Source organism: Ovis aries, chromosome 3 (assembly GCF_016772045.2).
Source record: "Ovis aries strain OAR_USU_Benz2616 breed Rambouillet chromosome 3, ARS-UI_Ramb_v3.0, whole genome shotgun sequence".
Classification (NCBI taxonomy): Eukaryota; Metazoa; Chordata; class Mammalia; order Artiodactyla; family Bovidae; genus Ovis; species Ovis aries.
In genome coordinates this window covers 222,969,543-222,991,544 of record NC_056056.1, presented here as the reverse complement: position 1 = coordinate 222,991,544, position 22,002 = coordinate 222,969,543, and the positions used below count along the sequence as shown (strand labels likewise).

Genomic DNA, 22,002 nt, shown 5'->3' with positions numbered 1-22,002 from the left:
ACTTTGCGACCCCATGGACTGCAGCACGCTAGGCCTCCCTGTCCATCACCATCTTCCAGAGTTCACTCTGAATCACGACCATCAAGTGGGTGATGCCATCCAGCCAGCTCATCCTCTGTCATTCCCTTCTTCTCCTGCCTTCAATCCTTCCCAGCATTAGGGTCTTTTCTAGTAAGTCAGTTCTTCCCATCAGATGGCCAAAGTACTGGAGTTTCAGCTTCAGCATCAGTCCTTCCAATGGATATTCAGGACTGATTTCCTTTAGGATGGACTGGTTGGATCTCCTTGCAGTCCAGGGGACTCTCAAGAGTCTTCTCCAACACCACAGTTCAAAAGCATCAATTCTTCGGCGCTCAGCTTTCTTCACTGTCAAACTCTCACATCTGTACATGACTACTGGAAAAACCATAGCCTTGACTAGACGGACCTTTGCTGACAAAGTAATGTCTCTGCTTTTTAACAGGCTGTCTAGGTTGGTCATAGCTTTTCTCCCAAGGAGCTGAGGATTTGTTCCACACGTGCTTGCAGAGGCGGAGGCCGGCGCTGCTGCACGTGTGAGCATCCATGCGCCAAACTCCCGTGAGGACCCAGTATCCTTCGACAGCGGGACAGCAGGGTGAGGAGCCGGAAGAGACAGGGATTGCCAGCAGCCCCAGGGGGCCTGTGTGCGCCTGTGTGTGTGTGTGTGTGTGTGTGTGTGTGCGTGTGTGTGTGTGCGCACATGTGTGTGCTGGGGATTGCGGGAAGGCACGGAGGGTCTCTGAGTTTAACTGAAGGCAACACTTGAACACGAACTGTTCTCTCCAGCTTTTCTCTCTTCCGGACGATTAGCATCGCGGTCATGTCCCTTCATCCCAGCTTGCTGATGATTCAGACAAACGCACCAAGGATCACTTGGGTCTTACAACCTACGCTGGTGCTAGACTCGTTAAGACAAACTTATTTACCACATTAATTAAATGGTCTATTTAACATGGAATATCAATTCTCTAATCACATCTCAGTGGAACTTCTTCTTTCAATTAACAGCTCTGAAGTCTACTGACAGAGGTCCTACTGTTCTAGGATCATTAAGAACACTTTCATTATCTGTCAAACGAGGAAGCGAGAAGCAGAGAGGCAGGCAGGCTCGGGAGCGGCCTCTCCCCGCTGAACAGATGATGGGGGAGCAGCCCAGGATCACTGGTCGCTTAGCAACGAAGAGGCTCCCATGAGACTCCAAGCGATGGGAGAGGGGTGGCCACAAAATGGACCACAAAATGGATGAGAAGCGGGCACCGTCAGGGGACCCTCTGGTCTCAAGTCAGATTACAGCAACATGAGACTCTGCAGTGGACCTAAAACTGAGATGGCTAAACCACAACCTAAAAAAAACCACCACCACCACCACCAAGGCAGGAAGGTTCACGTGAGGACAAGGTAACACCAGTTTACATAAAAACGCTACCAATCAAGAGAAAACCCGTCCTGCGGTGTTTCATTTCTGTCCGCAGGTGAATTAACAAGTAGATCTCACACACATATCATCAGAACTGTTACTAAACTTGAAACGTAAACCAGGCAAAGTTATGTTACAGTTGGCTATTTGCTGCAACGTAAACGGAAGGAAAAATATGCAGTGCTCAGCGACAGTATAACCCAACCTAAACGCCCATTAAACCAATTATTTTGCATGTAATTAATATTCCCATAAAATTAAATGCTACTAGTATATCAAAAGCAAAACAGTGAGGAAATGCTGCAGAAATGCAATTAAAGAGGATTCAGTTTTTAGCTTGTAAGCAAAACATTCAACTAATAGTCTATCACCTTAACCTTATCCATTTAAATCCAAATCATTAAAGCTGGTGCTCTCTGGCCATTAACACAAAACCACACTCCTCGAACACATCTTAATGTCTTCAGTAGTTGAGCATGTGGATTTAAGGACTTTTTCAAAGCGGGCATCAGTGATAAAACTATTATTCTCCAACAGTATTAATGGCTGTCATTAATAACATTAAAATTAACAGCAATTTTCAGCACTGGTGTAATTATGCAGAGCAACACGGGAAGGCCACTGAAGTCCACGTTTAACGTCTATGAGAAGAAAGCATCGTGCACGCTATGATCCTACCTATGTACTCGCAGATGAAGACCACAAAGAAGGGCGTGACAAGGTCATTTATCCCCTGAACATATCCGCTGGCAGGATGACGTATGGCCCATATGAACAGTATCCTCTCAAAAATCTGAAAGAAAAGTGAACAGCTGGTGAAGCAGAAAGCAAACACAGCAGAAACTTTTTAAACGTGTGCCCCCTTAGAATACACATCACCAATACTTTTCAGTGTCTGATATAAAATACAACATTTTTAAATTCCAGTTATCTTGATTTTTTTAATAGACTCACAAGCAGTATGGAAGAACGTCCCCGAGCCCTGGGCTCAGTCCCACCACACAAGCTGGCTCCTACAAGAGACACTCACTCTCTGCCCTCCCAGCCCCGCGGGTAACCACTGCGTGCGGCTGCCCTGGACTCGGCCAGCAGGCGCAGCGGCACCTGGCCTGGCAGTGCAGGAAGAGGGGTGGAGAGACAGAGGGATGGACAGGTGGGCAGGTGGGCAGGGGGAGGTCGGTGGCTGGCTGCTCACGTGATGGGCAGGAATGGGCAGAGGGACACGTGGGAGGAAGGGGATGGCGGACGCTCTAAGCTTCCCTCACGGGATGCTTTTTCACTGCAGTACAACTGACATGTGACGGCATGTTCGCTTCAGCTGCACGGCGTAACGACTGAACAGCTGTACCTCCTATACTCCGAAATGATCGGCACAGGAAGTCTGGTTAACGCCCATCACCACACACAGCCGTAGGATTCTTTTCCTTGTGACGAGGACTTTGAAGACTTATTTTCTCACGACTTTCACAGGTGTGGTAAATACCGCCCACTGTGGTCGCCAGGCTGTACACGACAGCCTTGCCATTTGTTTATTCTATTTTGACCCCCTTCACCCATTTCACGTGCCAACCTCCTCTGGCAAACACTGATTTATCCTTTGTGTCTCTGAACTTGGTTGATTTTTTAATAGATTTTTTTTCAGGTCATTTCCCATTACAGTTTATTACAAGATGCTGAACACAGCTGACTGCTGAACAGTAAATCCCTGCTGCTCACCTATCTGACGTGCAGGAGTCTGCACCTCTCAACCGCACCCTCCTCACGTTATCACTGCCCTAACTCTCCCCTTCGGTCCCCTCGGGTCTATGTCCTGTGTCCATGTTTCTGTTTTATGGATAGATTCATCTGCTCCACCCCTTAGATCCCACACACGATGACACAACAGACACTTCCTCAGACCGCTGGAGACACGTGGCCCTTGGACGCGGGCATCCGCATCAGCCTGGCTCCCGTCGCCGTCTGAGGACCCGCCACCCGCTCCTCTCTCCTCGCCATTCACACCTAGTCCATCCTGCCTCCCCTCCTCAAGCCCCCCGCCGTTCTCCACCTGCATTCAGGAGGCGTCTCACCAGGGCCCCACCACGTCGTCACACACGCACGCGCACACGGCTTCACGGCCTCCCGTGGCCAGGGCCCCGCCCTCCACACTGCACCCTGGCCGCCCTGGGTCTCACCCTCTGTCGCCAGCTCCCAAATCCCAGCTGCACTGGGCCCACCAAGCTGCCACCTCCTCCGTGCTGGTCCCCTGCCCTGCCGACCTGGCGTCCAGCTCAAGCCACACCCCTGGGTGGCTGGGGGGCCATCTGCCCCCTCCCCGCCCGCTGGGGAGGGCCGACCGCTTCCTGCTCGTGACGCCCCGGCCAGCAGTGTCCCTGGGCCTTCCCGTCGCAGGTCCCTCTGGACCAGCGACACCTGGGGGCGCCTCCTGGATGCTGGACCACCGTCCGCATCCTGCTTCTCCATGGAGCAGTGACGCTCCAGACCTGCGAGGCCCACCAGCTGGGACCTCAAGACCCACCCCGCCCCTCCCCACCGCCAGAGTCCGTGGTGGGAGATGGACTGGGAGCAGGGACCAGCTCCAGGGGCATCTGGTGGACAGAGACCAGCGAGGAGGCGACAGGCTATGGTGCCAAAGACGAGCCACTCCGACGGCAGGAGGAGAGAGGAGCCTTCCAGAGCGAACAGAGGCAGACACAGCCACGAGGTGGCCTTGGGCAGCCATGCGTGGCTGAGAATCAGAGCCCACGGTCTTGGCAAGATGGCCTAGCCCCCAACACGGGGGACCTTCTGTCTCGCCCTGCACCAGGTCTCCCTCCTTCCCAGCCACCAGTCAAGCAGGGGCGTGGACAGAATCTGCCAAAGACCCCGGCAAAACCCACGGGTCTGCCCCCCACCACCGGCACGCCTCGCAGAGGGGACAGGTGTGTGCGTCCTTGGGGCCCTGTCTCCAGGCCTGCCTGCCCTGACTCCACACAGGCCCCGGCCGCTGCCCGGAGCCCTCGCCAGCTTCCACGCCATAAACAACATCCCCAGCGGCTCTGGTGCTCGCGTGCCCTTGACCTGACACCTGTCCAGGCAGCACCCCTACCTCCCTGGGTAATCAGAGCCGGGAGGCCACACCCACAGCCTCTCATCGTCTTGCATATTATTCCCCTATAACAACAGCTGTTAATTTAGAGAATAAGAAAGACTCCCATGATTTATGCATCTCGGAGAGGGAAGAGGGAGACAAAAAGGAAAGGCGAACCACTTGTTTAAACGTCCTTCAGCCTCTCTCTTGGCGGTAACTGTCCTGCACGCTGGGCACACCAGGGGTCCACGGCGGGATCCACCCCAACCAAGCCACCCGCAGTCCCAGGGCCCCCACCTGCCCTTGCGGGTGCGTGCCCGGATCCCCGCTGTGGGGCCACCCACCACCCAGAACATGAAGCAGCATCTGGCTGAGGGCAGCAGCTCTCAGCCGCTGGACGGGTCCGATGATCCGATGGACGGGTCCGATGATCCGATGGACGGATCAGCCTTGTCTGGACTCCCAGGGAAGCCGCACTGAGTGTGACGAAGCAGGAAAGGTCTCCACACAGACAGCATGCCTGGTGATGGTGGGGAGCGCAAATCTGGGAGGACAGCCAGGAGCCCCGAGTCCTGACCTGCCTGCAGCTGAGGGGGGCTGAAGGGAGAGTGCCAGCTGGGGTGGGGCCTGCAGGATCCACAGAGCAGCGAGAGCCTAGCCCCACGCTCCAAAGGGCACCTCATAGTCAGCCTGGCATCCCAGGTCCAGGGGACAGTGGCTCATGAGGGCAGCTCTGGGGCCACAGGGGCCCCAGGGCAAAGGCCAGCCAGCCTGGGGTGTGGGGCCGGCTTCCCACAAGGTGCCTAAAGGCCAGAAAGGAGAGGTGTCCTGGAGCGGGAACTAGGTGGTCTCAGCAGCTCGGTGTCCCCTGCACACTCCGGCATCCCCACAGATGGCCCTGCCCCTGGTCACCCTCCCTGAGTCCACCTGCGACAGGGACAAAGTCAGCGCCCCACAGCCTGATTCTCCACTGGCATCTGGGCCCCGGGCTCACACACGCGCCAACAGAGCCCAGCAAGATCATCGCGTGCCCAGCTGGCAGCCCCGGGCATTTCTGCAGGGGCCACAGCCCCCACGACTCCGTGTGTCAAAATCCAGGTATTTTACTAACAGCTGTCACGGGGAGGGTGAAGTCAGAGCACCCGGTGCACAAGGCCGGCAGCTGACGCGGGGCGGTTTAGCAAAGAGCACACACAGAGGGGCTGCCCTGGGACAGGAGCGCGTGCTTAAGCGGCTGCGCTGTGGTGTGAGCAGTGGTGTTGTCCGCCAGTGAAGGAAGCGTGCCCTCCGTGTGCGGACGTGTCTAATGAGAGCATGGAACGACCTGAGATGGCCCTGCGATAATATTCGCTATATGTTATTTGCTATTGAAGCTCTGTTGGCATTCCTGAGGTCTGTCTTTGCTAGAGAGGAGGAATTCATTAAATGCAGTTCAGACTTCAAACTCTTCCCCAAGTACCTTCTCTACAGACCCACTGACCCTCGTCAACAATAATGGAAACACTTGCTACTATTACCGTCAGTACCACTTGCCACTGAAAACCCCATCACATCTGCTCGCCCAGTCTCCGGAGCCTGAGCACCACGCCAGGCTTCCCCTAAAAGCCCAGTGTTCTTCCACAGAGGGCCCCGGGGAGCAGCTCGAGAGGCCCCCTTGCAGAAGCTCCTCTGGCCTCACTCTGCAAACATATCACCACCTTCACGTGCCTCCAAGGCAGGACCAGGGTGCCGGCAGTGCCAGGCACTTGGAGAGCTGAGATGGTCTGCCTTCTAAACAATTTAATTGATTGAAATTGAAGATGTCGCTGTGCTCATGATTACTTGGGGGGAAAAAAATCTGATTTCAGAAATGCAAAAGCATCATAATTCAACCATATGCATCGGCAACATGACTTCCCAGCGTATCAAGCACCGTGGAGATAATTTCTGTGAGAATAACAACAAAATATACGATTGTGTTGAGAAGACCTGTGGGATTTATATCTCCCGAAATCCAGGAGCCATGTGGGCTCAGAAAGAGGAGATATTTATAACACAAGTGCTCGCACCATGATTGAGGGGATGCTCCCCCCAGACAAATTACAACATCTGATGAATGAGACAAAAATGAGAGTCCATAACAAATCTAAGACGCAGACTAATCGGCAGCCATCCACGGCACAGCATATACACTGAGTGCGGCTTTACAGTCCAGTTAACAACGCCGCGCTCTGACGCAGGCTGCCGCGCCACGCTGGGTGGCGAGTTACTCCACCTTCACCCCTTGAGATGCGGGGATTCACATCCCACGTTTTGTGCTCAAGTCACTTGACTTGATGGGCCGGCAAAGCACACTCATTTCGTCAGGCTCAGAACTGAAGTACGGAAAAGAAACAGCACCTTCAGACAGCACACCACGGGGTCACCATCATCAGACTGGAGGTTCGGCACGGCAGATGGCGCTGCGGATCAAAGCGCAGCTGAGGAGTCAGACGCGGTCAGAAGGCGTCTGTCCGTTTAGAAAGCAGCCAGCCTTCCCCTTCGGGCAGTCCGGCACGTGAGACGTTAACACTCTTAATCCCGCGAGGCAGTGAAAAATCCGTCCTGGCCAATTTGGATTTACTTCAGGAACGCATAGTCTCCTTCCTACTCGGAAGTCGCCTAATAAAATCCACTGTATCAACAGAATAAAGAAGCAAAGACCTATTCTCACCTCAGACGACAAGTGGGAAAGGAGGTGATAAAACCTCAGCAGCCATTGAGGACTTTGAAACCCTGAGTAAAGCAAGGCTCCACCCTTAACATAAGGCACCTACAAACCGAGAGCAAATATCCTAAGTCAATGACGCAGACTTCTTCAAAACTGGAATGACACCAGGACATCCCTTCTTTCAACACTAATATTCAATACTGTAGTGGAATCTTGGCCAGCGGAAGGGGGGAAAAAAAAACAAGCATGGATGTGCAGAACAGAAAGAAAAAATGAAACTATCATTGTTCATAAGGCATATGATTAACTTCTTTAAAAACTCAGATACACCTACACACAAAGCATTAGAACTGATAAAAGATTACTGTTTGCCAGATATGAAATTAACTTACAAAGGTCAACTGCATTTCTACATACTGTCATTAAGAAATTAGACAATGCTGCTAAAATGCAAAAAGATGCCACTTACTAAAAATACATCTATGAATAGATTTAGTAAGTCATGTGATGTATTTAAGAGAAAAAGCACCAGAATGAACACAAGCCAGGGGCTCCTTAACCCTGGGCTGGATCAATAAATCACAGAAGACGCAGGGAATACCACGCAGCCGTGGAAATGAGCCACACGATGCGTGCCGCGGCTGGGGCTGAGCGCCGTAACTCTGTAATACAAAGAGTGCTGACAAGGGGCACGCTTAGCACAACTCCACTAAAATGAAGAGTGAAAACAGGTGAAACACACACACACACACACCCAGGCCACAAACCTAGAGAAGAGCAAGAGAACAATTTACCAAAACTCAAGGGACCGGTTCCTTGCTGGGGGACACGGACATGTCTGGGGAGGGACAGAGCAGGGACCCCGATGATGCCAGCCTGGCTGTCTCATCAGCCTGACAGTGGACAGCGCAGTTCAGTCGCTCAGTCGTGTCCGACTCTTGGTGACCCCATGGACGGCAGCACGCCAGGCCTCCCTGTCCAGCACCAACTCCCGGAGCTTGCTCAAACTCATGTCCATCGCGTCAGTGATGCCATCCAAACATCTCATCCTCTGTCGTCCCCTTCTCCTCCTGCCCTCAATCTTTCCCAGCATCAGGGTCTTTTCCAATGAGTCAACTCTTCGCGTCAGGTGGCCAAAGTATTGGAGTTTCAGCTTCAGCATCAGGCCTTCCAATGAACATGCAGGACTGATCTCCTTCAGAATGGACTGGCTGGATCTCCTCGCAGTCCAAGGGACTCTCAAGAGTCTTCCTCAACACCACAGTTCAAAGACATCAATTCTTCAGTGCTCAGGTTTCATGACAGTGAACATGTGGAAGCAATTTTTAATTTTTCCTTTACATTGGACATGTATGTTATGGAAACCTTTCTGCTCTGATTTATTTTACCATAAAGCCAAAAAGAGAACAAAGGGAAAGATCTATGGATTAGACCCTTGAAATACATACCAGAAGAGCTTAATGAACTGACTATATCATGCGCACATATCTCTCAGGCTCTCACAAAGACGTTTCTCAGGTGGCTCAGGTGGCCAATGCAGGAGACAGTGGGTTCAACTCCTGGGTCAGGAAGGTCCCCTGGAGAAAGAAATGGCAACCCGCTCCAGTATTCTTGCCTGGGGGATCCCATGGATGGAGGAGGCTGGTGGGCTGCAGCCCTTGGACTCACAAAGAGTTGGGGTCACACCTGAGCGACTAAACGACAGGCTCTTACAAACGCATTCCCCCCCACCTCCAAAGGGTAAAACAGAGATGAATCATGGGACAGGATGGAGAGAGCAGTAACTACGAAGACGCAGGCTCAGGAGCACTGAACCTCCACAGCTCCCCGGCCTGAGACCCTACCAGCACCGCGTCTCCCGTGGAAGGACCCTCCGGAAGGCCCACCCCAGGAGGAGCGCGTGTCTAATGCGCGCAGCCCCCCAGCATCTGCCAGGTGTGTACCTACTGCATGCCAGCCCCACTGGAGGGGCCGGGGGGACACAGGAGAAGAAAGACCCAGGCCCTGGCATCGACAGCCTGCAGTGTGAGAAGAGACAGTCAGGGCCTCGGCCGTGGCCAGAATCCCAGCAAGATGCTCAGACACGCCGTCTGAGACCCCAGTGTCCATCAGGCACCCAAGGTACAAAGATCAGAGTGGAGGCTGCCCCCCTCGAGAGCTGCGTCCAAGGGGACAGAGACATGAGCAGACCGTGGGAATCACGTGGGTGCCGTACAGTCAGCCAGGGCAGGAGGGGGTGCTGGCAAGCTCGAGGAAGTGGGGGACCGGTGAGCAGAGCAGGCCGGGAGGAGGCCCCTGGGCACGGAGGCAGCGACCCCGTGCAAACGCCCCAACCCTCTTCAGTCTGGGCCAGACCCTCACAACACAGCCAATGCCTGCTCCTCCGGAAGTGGGCTTCTCCCCAGCCGCCTCAGCCCCGGACGTCAGCCGGGCCCATGCCCCTCCACAAAGACACTCCAGTCGGGAAGCCTGTCTGCAGAAAGCTCACAGTCAGCGGACAAGTCCAGGATGAACACATCTGTGCTCCACGGATACGTGCCTCCCAGAAAATGACCAGGCTTCAGGGCCACGGAGAGCTCATCACCCCAACCGGAAGGGCCGCCCATGGATAATGGGGTCTTAAAGGCCTGCACGTTCACCGTCCTCTGTGTCTGTTTAAATGTAACGAGGCGTCACTTCTCCGTGGCTAACTGGAAAAAGCATCCTATTTCCCTAATTCGTGAAACTGCTCTAAGAAGCAGAAAGCCAGAGGGCAGATAATATAACAATTACTGAGAAGAAGGGACTCGCAAGTTAATGACCTTATCTCATGAGAAGGCCCAGCTCTGAGATCCGAGGAGGCTCCTTCCCTGAGCTCCCTGCACCAGCCCATGAGCCAGAGGGCCTCGGGTAAGAGTTCGCATTTTCCAAGTAAGAGGCTGAGGTTACTTCCACAAATAGAAGATAAAAAGAGCAGGGGCCAAAAAGTTATGAACTTTACTTTCAAATAACAACGATGGATAAAAAGATTAATTACTCAATTCAGTTCAGTTCAGTCGCTCAGTCGTGTCTGACTCTTTGCAACCCCATGGACCACAGCATGCCAGGCCTCCCTGTCCATCACCAACTCCTGGAGTTTGCTCAAACTCATGTTCATCAAGTCAGTGATGCCATCCAACCAACTCATCCTCTGTCGTCTGCCGGGAGCCAGCGTGAGAAACTCTACCCGTGGCAAAGGTCATGAGGAAGGAGGTTCGGCATTACGCAAAGGCAGGATCCAGCCTCAGGAGACCCCCTGTTCCCGAGCATCTACCCCCAAAACCAGAGTCTGCCTACTTTACTGTTTTATGCTCTCACCTACACCTCTGACTTTACGGGGGGCTGTTCCCCCACCACCTCTCTCGGAGAAGGAGTTAACTTGCAGCTCCAGTCAATAAAAATTCCTGGGCGTGACAAGAGTGTTTCAACTTACAAACTCCTCTGAAGGTTCTCTAGCCTGCCTGACAGGCTCGTCCAGCCACATGTGATTGTTCACGGCCTCCCAACCGTGAGAGGCATGAGATGCTTTAAACTTTCTAAATACAGATTCTTTTGAGAAGCTAGAAAATTATTAGTATAGTATAGTGGGTTGATTAGGAATTATATTGGTGAAGGGTTTTCTATGTTGGGCCAATAGTTGCTGCTAAGTCTCCATATTCCTTGCCCTTATATACATTAATGAATATAACTAGCATATAAGAGAAGTAAGTATTAACCTTTAAGACTAATCACATTAAACCTTAGGCTAAGTAAATTCCTTTCTTGATTATAACCCCCTGCACCCTCACCCTATAGGAATGCAACTTTATCTGGTACCTTCAGAGGGTGGCACCTAGTTTAAGAAAAAATCACCCCTGGAAAAAATAAGTTTTCTGGTTGACTGACCGTTATCAGAAAGGGCCATAAAATGCCAGCAGGCCTCATGGCCAGAAGATGATGTAAAACCCCTAAGACCTTTATATACATTTATATGAAGCACCTGATTTTGATAAAGGTCAGGTCTGCTGACCCCGCATGACTCTGTATTCATCCCTATGTATAACAAAAAGTATATAAGCAAACCTGAAAATAAAGACAACGGATCAGTTTCTGGAAAGACTGATTCCCCCGTGTCATTCTTTCTTCCCCCTTCTGGCTGAATTCCCATCTGGAGCGTGGATGCTGGCCATGACTACTTACTTGCCCGGGCTTCTAAGACCCACGCGAGAGGGAGCCCAAGGCGGGGCACCCTCTGCTATTCAAGTGGACGCCAGTGGCCAACGTAGATGGTGCAAATTCCTTGTCTCGGAGTTTTATTGGTTTTCCACGTAAACCAAGTTATTCAGCCTCTTTTCTCCACTAATTTTCCTACTACACTATTTGTTTCTAATCTCTCTTTATATTTCTAATTAAATAGCTTTTTCCTAGGACGCCGACTCCATCTCCCCTTCGAATTCCCTGGATCCACTGAGGCTGGACCCGGACAGTTGTCCCCTTCTCCTCCCACCTTCAATCTTTCCCAGCATAAAGGTCTTTTCAAATGAGTCAGTTCTTCGCATCAGGTGACCAAAGTATTGGAGCTTCAGCTTCAGTGATTAGTGACTCACTTCAACAAAATCTCCTAAGTCCCGTGAGGCTCCAGGCACTCGGACACCAGCCCTGCTCCCGAGGAGGTGACGTGCAGGCAGAGTGAGACCTCATCCACGAGGAGACAGTCAGACAATAAGCTCCGAGATGATCAAAGTGTGAACCAAAGTAGGGCGGGGTGTCTCCGACAAGGCTCCACTCTCTGGAAGGCCCAGAGGACGCAGACGCCTGAGGTCACGGGTGAGGAAGGGAGGACTCTAGACAGCGCCACGCAATGACTGCTCGTGCGCAGCTGCCCTGCGCCGAGCAGACAGAGGAAATGCACAGACAGAAGACCTGATCAGACGGGTCGAGGCGGAAGGGCAGGGCACAGGCAGGGAGGCAGCCGAGCCCCAGGTCCCAGGTCCCTGGGGACGTTACCCGGTAGGTCACCCCAGGAGGTCCTACCGCCCGCAAAGACCCTCCCTCCATCCACAGCCTCCATCTCTGTGATTCCTTCCAACAGGGACTTCCAGGGTCCACCCCAGGAGTCTGGCTCGGAAGGCCTAGGGGAGGCCAGGGAACAGGCAGGCTAAAGGTTTCAAAAGCAATTAAACAGTGAGCAAAAAAATGGAACAGACACTTCACCAAAGAAGATCTGAGCATGACAAATCAGCAGGTGAAAAGATGCTCAACATCCGTAGTCAACAGGGAAATGCAAATTGTGACCCCTAAGATGCCACTACACAGCTGTTTTTCAAAATGGTGAAAATTAACCAGATTGGCAATGGCACGTATGACAAGGATGTGGAGGAACTGGGCCTCTCGCACATGGCGCACTGGCACGGCCACCTGGGAAAGGGCTTGGCAGCGTCTCAGAAAGGGTACAAACACGTGCTGACCACGCCGCCCCGCACCTCAAGCCTGGATGTCTTCCTAGAGTGACACATGACGGCTTAGGGCAGATGTACATCTTAACGGGCCCAGCCAGCACCGGCCTGGATCAGCTGCGGTGCGTCCAAGTCTAACCCCTGCAATGCCGCAAACCAGAACCTGACTCTCCCTGCTTCTCCCTGAGACCAGCACTTCTAGACTTTTCCTGAAGCCCCTTGCTTCCGTCACCTGGTTCCCCCACATGCAGCTCCCCGCTGGCCGGGCCCTGGGCATGGGTGCAGCTCCAGGAGGAACATGTGGGAGCTGAGGGAGGGGCCTCGGGGCCCACTGCCGGGGCCCAGCGCTGGGGCCCAGGGGCTTCCGCAGGGATCGAGGTCCCAGCTGGCCACACCCAGCACCAGCCAGCACCGACCAGAGGGGACAGTCCTGCCTCTGAAACTGGGAGCCCACAAACTCAGCTCTACACAGAGTCTCAGGTGGCAGGAAAAACATAATGGTAAAGATAAACTAAAGGTCGCGTGGCAGACTCTATTTTCATTTTAAAAAATGCCTTAAAACGAGGTTATAATATGTGATCTCTCATTTTCCAGATACAATAAGCACAGTTATTGAAAAGGACAATCAAAGAGAAGTACCTCAAAATGACTACTTCTGTGGGAAACTAATTTTCTCCTATTGTGTTTTGTAATCTAAAAGCACTTTGGCTTTAATAATCGTTGTTTTTTTTTAACAAACTTACTGCACAGCAAGAGATATCAAAATTTAGAACTGCATTTACTAGAGCAATCAAGACGAAAAACAAATATTTAAAACAATAAGAAAATTCAGTTTTAAAGAGATGCCATTTATAATAGCAACAGACAATACGACAATGAAGAGTAAATCGAATAAAACATACACGGGACCTTTTATGGAGCAATTTCTGAAGCTTCATTGAAAGGCATTAAAGAATGGTCTAAGAAAACGGGGAATTAGCATGCTGGCGAAAACCAAGACTAAATTTCATAGACATGTCAGTTCTCCCGAATTGATCTATAGATTCTATGCAATTCCGATCACAAATCAAACAGACGTTAGGAACGAACAAGAGCAGAATCTAAAAAAGACAACACACCAGCGAATGCAGCGAAAAGCAGCGGACTCACAGGCACAGAGAGCTAAGCAGAGGCTGCCAGAGGGGAGAGCGGAGGGCGGGCGGGCTGGACAGGCACAAACTCGGAGGCGTAAGACAAGCCGTCAGGATCTGTTGCACAACACAGGGAATACGGTCGATATTTTTTAATAACTGTGAGTGGAGTGCAAGTTAAAGCCTGCGAGTCACTATCCTGTGCGGCTGCAATGCGTAACACTGCACGTCGGCCACACTTCAATGTGAAAAGAGAAGACCCTGGCCATCTGATTCTGGGACCTCCATGGGCTCCCCACCTACGTGGAGGAGGAAAGCCTTAAGATGGCCTGATCGGTTTTGAAGGTGGGGGTGGGTGGGTGTTGTGTATACTCCCCACCAGGTACTGAGACTTCTGGTGAAGCTGGATGAGCCGGGCGTGTGATCTGAAGGCAAGCTGAACACTGCGGCAAAACAGAGGCCGCGCACGTCTTCGTCTGTGCATGTAGTCTCAGTGGTTTCAGTCGTGACCGACTCTGCGACCCTATGGACCCGCAGGGCTCCTCTGTCCCTGGGATTCTCTGGGCAAGAATACTGCAGTGGGCTGCCGTGCCCGCCTCCAGGGGATCTTCCCAACCCAGAGATCGAATCTGCATCTCCCGAGTCTCCTACCCTGCAGGTGGATTCTTTACCACTGAGCCACCAGGGAAACCAAAGCAGAGATCAGAGCTCCGCAAATGTGACAAAGACGGGAACAGAAGGGACCCTGCAAACGTGGGCAGAAAAGCTAGACCGGTCACCACGGGAGGAAGGGACAGCGGACTCCCGGGCACAGCACACACAGCCACTGGATGCCGACGAGCTAAACAGGAGCGAACGGTAACACCTCAGAGCCTTGAGGTGAAAATAAGGGAGGAAGAACGGCTTCAGGGTGTCTCCTCAGGAAGCCAGCCCTAACTAAAGAGATGGGCACGCTCAAAGCCACGGCAACTGAGACTGCAGACCGCGACAGCCACCAAGAGGAAAGTGTCAGAAACAAGCCACAGAGTGGGAGGAGGGATCTGCCCCTACTGAGTGGCAAAGAGTCAGAATCCCCAATATATAAAGAGCAACGCGCAACAAACAATTAGACCAACCACCCACAAGAAATCAGGCAAAGACAGAAGCAGGCATCTCCCAGAAGGGGACACAGAAGCACAGGAAGAGATGCTCACTCCATGGGTGATCAGAGACGAGAAAATGAACACTGCCCCCAGAGGGACAGACCGTGAGAAGCCTGGCAGCACCCAGAGCCGGAGGGGTGTGAGCACCGGACGGCTGGTCCTCTGCCGGAGAGCGCTGGAGCGGGACCACGCTCTGGAGACCAGCCCAACATCATCTGGAGAGTTTGCCAGGCTGACACCCAACCTTGCAACACCTTGTTGTTGTTAAGTTGCTAAGTCGTGTCAGACTCTTCGTGACCCCACGAACTGCAGCCTGCCAGGCTCCCCTGTCCTTCATCATGCCCCGGAGTTTGTTCAAACTCACGTCCGTTGAGTCATCACCTTACTTCTTCATGAACGATACTGAGAAATCCCTGCCAGTGGGCACCTGCAGAAGTGTAGGTGAAGGTTCCAGGCAACACTGGTCCAATAGCAAAACCTGGAAACCACCCAAATGTCCCCCAACAGGAAAAAGGCAAGAGAAAGTGTGGAATATCTGAGTAGCAACTGGACACACAGATTGGCTGAACCCTAGAAAATAACGTGGGTGAAGAAAGTCAGGCTGCAGAGACCCGACCACTCAGACAGAGGAATGATCGGCTCCAGACCACGGCTCCCCGGGTGTCACGTGATGTGCATTAAAGGCGTGAGGAGAGGGAGGGAGACACAGGCCAGGAGAGCGGGCATCTCCTGGGGAGGGGCCTGGGGGCGGCTGAGAGCTGCAGGCAGCCTCTCCGTGACCAGCCACACTCCAGTGGGTCACCCTAGGATGGGGCTCTCAGTCCTACTCTGGGTGGGGGGCCCACGTGTGTAAACCACAGGCACACATACACTCCAGCTGTGTTCCTTTGTACACACTGATGTTCGCACAACAAAAAAAGGACAGTGAGCACTGTGTGTTGGCGACTCTGCCCCAGGGGCCACCCGAGCCCCCACCGTGGGTAGAGCCGCCGGGACGGCGGGCGTGGGGCTCCCTCTGCAGGACGTCCGGATCCCGGCTCTTACCTCTGTCACTTTGGGCTGAAGTATCAACGCTTCGGGACTCATTCGAGGGATGTCTATGTGGATCTGGAGACAGAGGAGAAAGACACACGGATTTTAAAAGCTGACAGACGCCACGACAGGCATGATGATTAAAACAGCAGCACTGAGCAACAGCAGCGGGTGTACTCGGGGTCTTGCCTGCTCTCTCTGGGCGGGGCATTCTCCTGTGGCGGGGGCAGGTTCCATCCGCCGGGCCCCCGCCCCATCCCGGCATGACAGCCTTGCTACACACTTCCCACCCGGTAACAGCGGCTGGCCGGCTAGAAACAGAGCGGGCCCTCAGCTATTTAGTAACAGGATCCATAGCAATTAGCAAGCATTGATTTCCAGCCTCTGACACGGGGAGCAATTCGAGTACATCAATAGCGTACAAGTTTTTGGCCGTGACAGCTTCTTCTTGGAACCCGGGACACATTTTTCTGCGCTGTACACAGTTCTTGGGGGAATCCGGGGCACTGTTCAGAGGCAGCATTTCAAAAGCCCTGGGAGGAACAGCGGGCCCCACCCAACCACCGTCTGACAGGAGAGTCATCACAGAGCTCGCGCACCATGCAGCAGCACCTCCGGCTCCGGTAAGCCTGCTCAGGGCTTGAGCCGGCATCCGGCCGGCCCCCAGCACCCCGTGTGAACACCCCACTGCAGCCAACGCTACTGCCATCCCCATTCACTCGGGCACACGGCCACACGGGCCGAGGGAAGGCGGCGCGTCGTGATGCCGTGGGGAGGGGGCTGCGATGCAGGTCCACCCTCGTCCTTGCCGTGACCACGAGGGTCCTGAGACCCACAGGGCCTGGATCTCCTCACCCCCTCGCCAGCACTGTGGCCGAGGCCACCCCAGCGGGCTCTGCATCCTTGCCCATCAGAGCCCCGCCCCGCCGCTCAGAGCTGCCGGGGATGCAGGGCCCTGGAGCTGCACAGCTCTGACTGGGGGGAGCTGCTCCCACTTGCGGGGCCCACCCTGAACTCTCCCCTCGGGTGAGAACCCAGGAATGTGCTGCCCATCGGTGGCCCCAAGGGAGGCAGTGAGACTGCCCAGGGAGTGAACTGGGCCGGGGTCAGGGGCCGGCAGACTAGCGAGTTCCGGGAACATGGACTATGAGGCGGTAGGAGAGAGGGAGAGAAGGGAAGTCGGAGAGGAGACGGCATCAGAGGAACACAAGAAACGACCTGACTCAGACCCGCTGAGCAACGTAGGGAGGGATCTTTACGCCGAGACGTGCAGGCACCCGCGGTTTGGGAAGGAGACCCCGAGGACAAGGACTACAGTCTGCTGGGGCCGGAGCCCTGCAGTTGGCCACGGGCAGGAGACCAGAACCCTCCAGATCCCACCCTGTGGCCAGGGTGTCCGCCAAGGCCACCTCAGAACTGACCCCACGCCATCAGAGCCACGGAGGCATGCCAGGGGCCAGAGGAGCTGCCTGCCACGTGCTGGCTAGGACGCAGGGCAGTGTACCTCAGCACCAGCTCGGCACACCCCGCCCCCACACACAGGACTGGGCCAGCTGGGGCGGCCACAATGTCCGCAGAACCCACAGGGCGGGGAGGACACGCCAGGTGAGCTGGGACCGACTCTTTGTGCTTTGGTCGTGACAGCTTCACCCACAGAAACCTACAGAACAGAGGGCAAGAGAAGGGCGGGAGGCAGACGGGGTCCTGGCTGCCCGGGGCTGTGCGGAGGCCAGACCACACCCCTTGGGCAGACGAGCAGCCAAGGTCAGTTCATGGGTCAATCCCCGGGAGTGGGCAGCAAGTGAGGAGACCAGGGTGCCCAAGCCCCAGACCCGGGCCAGCTCCATCATGACCTAACAGAGCGCCTGAAATGGCCCTGCAGGACAGCCCAGGGTCCACCTTCAAGAGGCAGGCACACGGCCCAGGGCAGGCAGGCCCCAGCAGCGAACCCTGTGCGCGGCCATACTGACACAAATGTAGACACATTCGGGGACTCACAGTAACAGGCGAGCTTTCTATTCCCTACCACAGTAACTGCTGAGTAAAGATGCATGCAACCCGCCTTTAGTTAGCTCTCCCGCAAGAAATTCAGGGCAGGACGAGGCCCGCTAAATCCCGCAGAGAGATGCTGGGGTCGTCCAGAAATTCGTAACAGGACGAGGCCCGCTAAATCCCGCAGAGAGATGCTGGGGTCGTCCAGAAATTCGTAACAGGACGAGGCCCGCTAAATCCCGCAGAGAGATGCTGGGGTCGTCCAGAAATTCGTAACAGGACTAGGCCCGCTAAATCCCACAGAGAGATGGTGGGGTCGTCCAGAAATTCGTAACAGGACGAGGCCCGCTAAATCCCGCAGAGAGATGCTGGGGCTGTCCTGTGCACGCCTTTTTTGGAAATAAGAACATGGCAAAAACACAGGCAAAACAGTAACGAATGAGCCCACTCACGGAAACCAGCAACGCGGAGAAGGAGCCAGGCGAGCCGGCACTTCCCTGGCCCGATCCACATGCGTGCTGCATCCAAGCTCTGTTTCCCGGGGGGCACAGGTGGCAGCGCCTGTGGCCTGGGAGCCGCCGGAGTTGTAGACAGAGGACTAGGCCCAGTGCGGGCGGCAGGGCCAGAGGCCGAGAAGAGCCCACCTGGAGGGTGAGAAGGGGCCCCCGCCCTCTCCCTACGCCCACCATGAGTCTCTCTTCCTTCAGGGCTGCCAGGGTTCCCCTGCGGGGAGGGTGCTGTCCACGAGCCCCCCTAACTTAGAGGACCGTGATGACCAAGCAGGGGGAAGGCCCGTCTCTGGCCCTCTCGGCGGCACTGCGCCACACCGACAAGCAGGCCTGGGCATCTGAGCAGAAAATCCAGCAACGCTCCTGCACCCAGAGGCCGGGTGTGTCAGGGGTAACACTTCCGCTGACATGCCTCATCCCAGAATGCGAGGCAGGGCTGCCAAGTCCTAACCACCTTCCTGTTTAACGGCGGCTCAGACCGTTCTGAATTCTCACATGGTACAAAGACAAGGAGAGTTAGGGAGGCCTCCAGCGATTCCAACAGCAAATTCTGGATGCACGGTGAACCGTAAATCAATTTCAAGTATTTTTCCCATTATGCACAGCGTCTGTCAACTGACTATTCAAGAGGCCATAATTATACCCATTTTGTATTAAACTAAATAGCCAAATGATAAGCTGGCTACACCTCCGCTGTGGACTGAACTGCATCCCTCCAGAGCTGAGCTGAGCAGCACGGCTCTCCTCAACGTAAACCACGCCCCCGATGGCAGCAGAGGTCAGCGCCTGGGGCCCCGGGGACTCACTCCTCTGACCTGACCCAGAGGGATGTCGACCTCTGACCTTCAGGTCAGACGGCCCCTGAGTCACAAGACACACTCTACCTAGGGCTCCGGGCTCTCTGTTCGGTGGCTCCAATGAAAATACCTTCCCACTCCTGTAGGAGGAACTGGAGATGCCCAAGGTGCTATGTTTAGGGGAAATTCACCATTATCAGGGAAAATAAAGATCTGTGGCCCAATCAGGGGCCTGCCAGGTAAAGCACTTCCACCAAGAGAGATGTCACCGAGTGAAAGAATTTTCAGTAACAAGAAAAAAGAAAACGTGTTCCCACCTGTCTATAGGTATCCTGGTGAACCTCATCATTCCTGGAATCGTAATAGTGATCGATAAAAGCAAAATATTCTTTCTGTTTCCTTTGGAGAGTGGCTGGTCTTCGGTCTACATTGGCAGGAAGGTAACCCTGTGTGAGAAAAAAACACGAAAAGAATATACACTTAACAGTAACTCACAGAATGAGTAAGCATATAGGGTTAATGGTAACTCATGGATGGCATCACCAACTGAACGGACATGAATTCGTGCAAACTCCGGGAGCCAGTGGAGACAGGGAAGTCTGGCGTGCTGCAGTCCATGGGGTCACAAAGAGTCGGACACGACTTAGCAACTGAGCAGCAACGACTCGTGGAATCTCTATGAGAAGTCTTTACTCAAAAGGCTCACATCTTTTCCTTTTTTTTAAATTTCATTCTGTTTTTTCTGACACGCTGCACAGTATTTGGGATGTTACTGATAGTTTCCCGATCAGGGATGAAACCCTTGTCCCCTGCAGTGGGAGAGCAGAGTCTTAGCGACTGGACTAGGGAATTCCCAAAAGGCTCACATCCCGAAATGAGCTTGGTGCTCTGAAATGCAATGTAGAGGGGAGGACATAAACGAAAGGCAGCGAGCTGAGCCCTCGGGAACTACAGCCCTGCCCGTCCTCCCCAGGGGTCCGGGCTCGGCACTGCAGCCTCCCCGGGGGTGAAGGATCTTCACCCACGGACGCACAGAGGGGCAGGGGCCCGGCGGCGGGCTGGCATCCACCGAGCTCCCACAGCAGGACCAAGAGCCGAAACCCCATCTGGACATGCTTCGTACAGCACAGAGAGGTCAGGCATGTGCAGGCTTACACGTGTGTCCATGACACACCCAGGCACACACAGACACATGTGTGTGCCCGTGTCCACACATGTGTGCATTTTCTCCTCTCTCCAAAGACTCCTGGATCTTGGCAGCCGCAGTCCGGGTCCAGACTCAGCGACGGTCAGGCAGCGAAGAGCAGCCAGGAAGAGCCCAGACAGCTGCCTCCTATCTCCCACTTCTTCAGTCAAAACACTACTGCATCACACCCAGAACAGAAGGTCCCTGCTTCACGTAAGTGGCTCCAAGACAGGTGACAAGGCGCACAGCTGCATGACGACTGCCCGTGAAGATCGGAGCAGCCTGTCACCCCGAGTCCGTGCTGGGGCCCACCTCGGCCAGGAGGAGTCGGGAGTCACTCCCTCTGCCCCACACATCTCGGCCGCCACCCCAGAACCGCACGGAAATGGCACCACGGGGGCCGGAGCCCGGCAGCAAGGCTGCCCTCGCCCAGGTGCTGTCGTCTGTCTGACTTACAACGTTGTGCCCGTCTCTGTACAGCGGAGCGACTCAGCTATGCACACACTCACAGTCTTTCCTTATATTCGTCCCCATCACAGTTTATCCCAGGAGACGGGACACAGTCCCCTGTGCGCCACAGCAGGACCTTGTCATTTATCCGTTCTGAATGTAGTAGCTGCATCTACCAACCCCGAACTCCCAGCCCTTCCCCCTCCCTCACCCCCACATCCGCCCAGCAACCACAAGTCCGGTCTCTCTGTCTGTGGGTCTGTTTCTGTCTCGTAGACAAGCTCATCCGTGTCGTATTTCAGACCTCAGCAGATGAACAGATAAAGAAGATGTCATGTGTGTGTGTGCGTGTGTGTGTGTGCGTGTGTGTGTATAATGGAATATATAAAAAGAATGGCCATAAAAAAGAATGGAAGAATGCCGCTTGTGCAACACGGATGCAGCTGGAGATTATCGTGCTGAACGTGAAGCCAGAAGGAGAGAGAGAAACATCGCGTGACGGACCGCTGTCTCCGGAGACTCTTCCTGAAACCAGCAGTGACCCCCCCAACCCTTTCTCCCTGAGTGGAATTCCAGGCTATGGGTAAACCAGTTTGTGAAGCCACTCACTCTTTGCTGATCATCTGAGTTGTTTCTGGTTTGGGGTTATTTTAAATAACAACTGTTATAAATATTCTTGTACCAGGCTTTTACGACATACACTTGATTTCTCCTGGGTAACTGGGTCATAACGTAGGTGTATGCTTAATTTTCTCAGAAACTGCCGGATCTTTTCCCAGAAGGACAATACGGTTTTCCACACTAACTAACAAGGTCTGAGAACCTTAGAGCGTTGTCCATCTCTAAACATCAGTCCTTGTCAAGGGCTTTTACTTCATTTCCCAAATGATTCACGACGTTGAACGTCTTTTCGCAGACCCCTCTGCCACTGTTTCTCTCCTTTGAAGAAGCATCTGTTCAAGATCTTTGCCCATTGTTTTTTAACCAGTTGCTTGCTTTCTTACTGAGTTTTATGAGTGCTATATACATTTGAGATGCAAGTCTTTTTGACAAATACATGCACTCTGATTATATTCTCCTAGCCTGTGGCTTGCCTTTTTATTGTCTCAAACAA

At 53.7% G+C, this 22,002-nt stretch overlaps 1 protein-coding gene across 6 annotated transcripts in view; it reads right to left on the bottom strand.

The window, feature by feature from the left end:
• Nucleotides 1-22,002, bottom strand: part of TBC1D22A (TBC1 domain family member 22A) — a 264,330-nt gene that overhangs the window by 142,963 nt on the left and 99,365 nt on the right. For all 6 annotated transcript variants that reach the window (XM_060413629.1, XM_027968225.2, XM_060413628.1 and 3 more), the window contains 3 exons: nucleotides 19,570-19,698; nucleotides 15,967-16,029; nucleotides 2,117-2,231 (listed from right to left, as the gene is read on the bottom strand). In XM_060413629.1, the coding sequence (XP_060269612.1) occupies nucleotides 2,117-2,231; nucleotides 15,967-16,029; nucleotides 19,570-19,698 (307 nt within the window). The remainder of the gene's footprint in view (nucleotides 1-2,116; nucleotides 2,232-15,966; nucleotides 16,030-19,569; nucleotides 19,699-22,002) is intronic.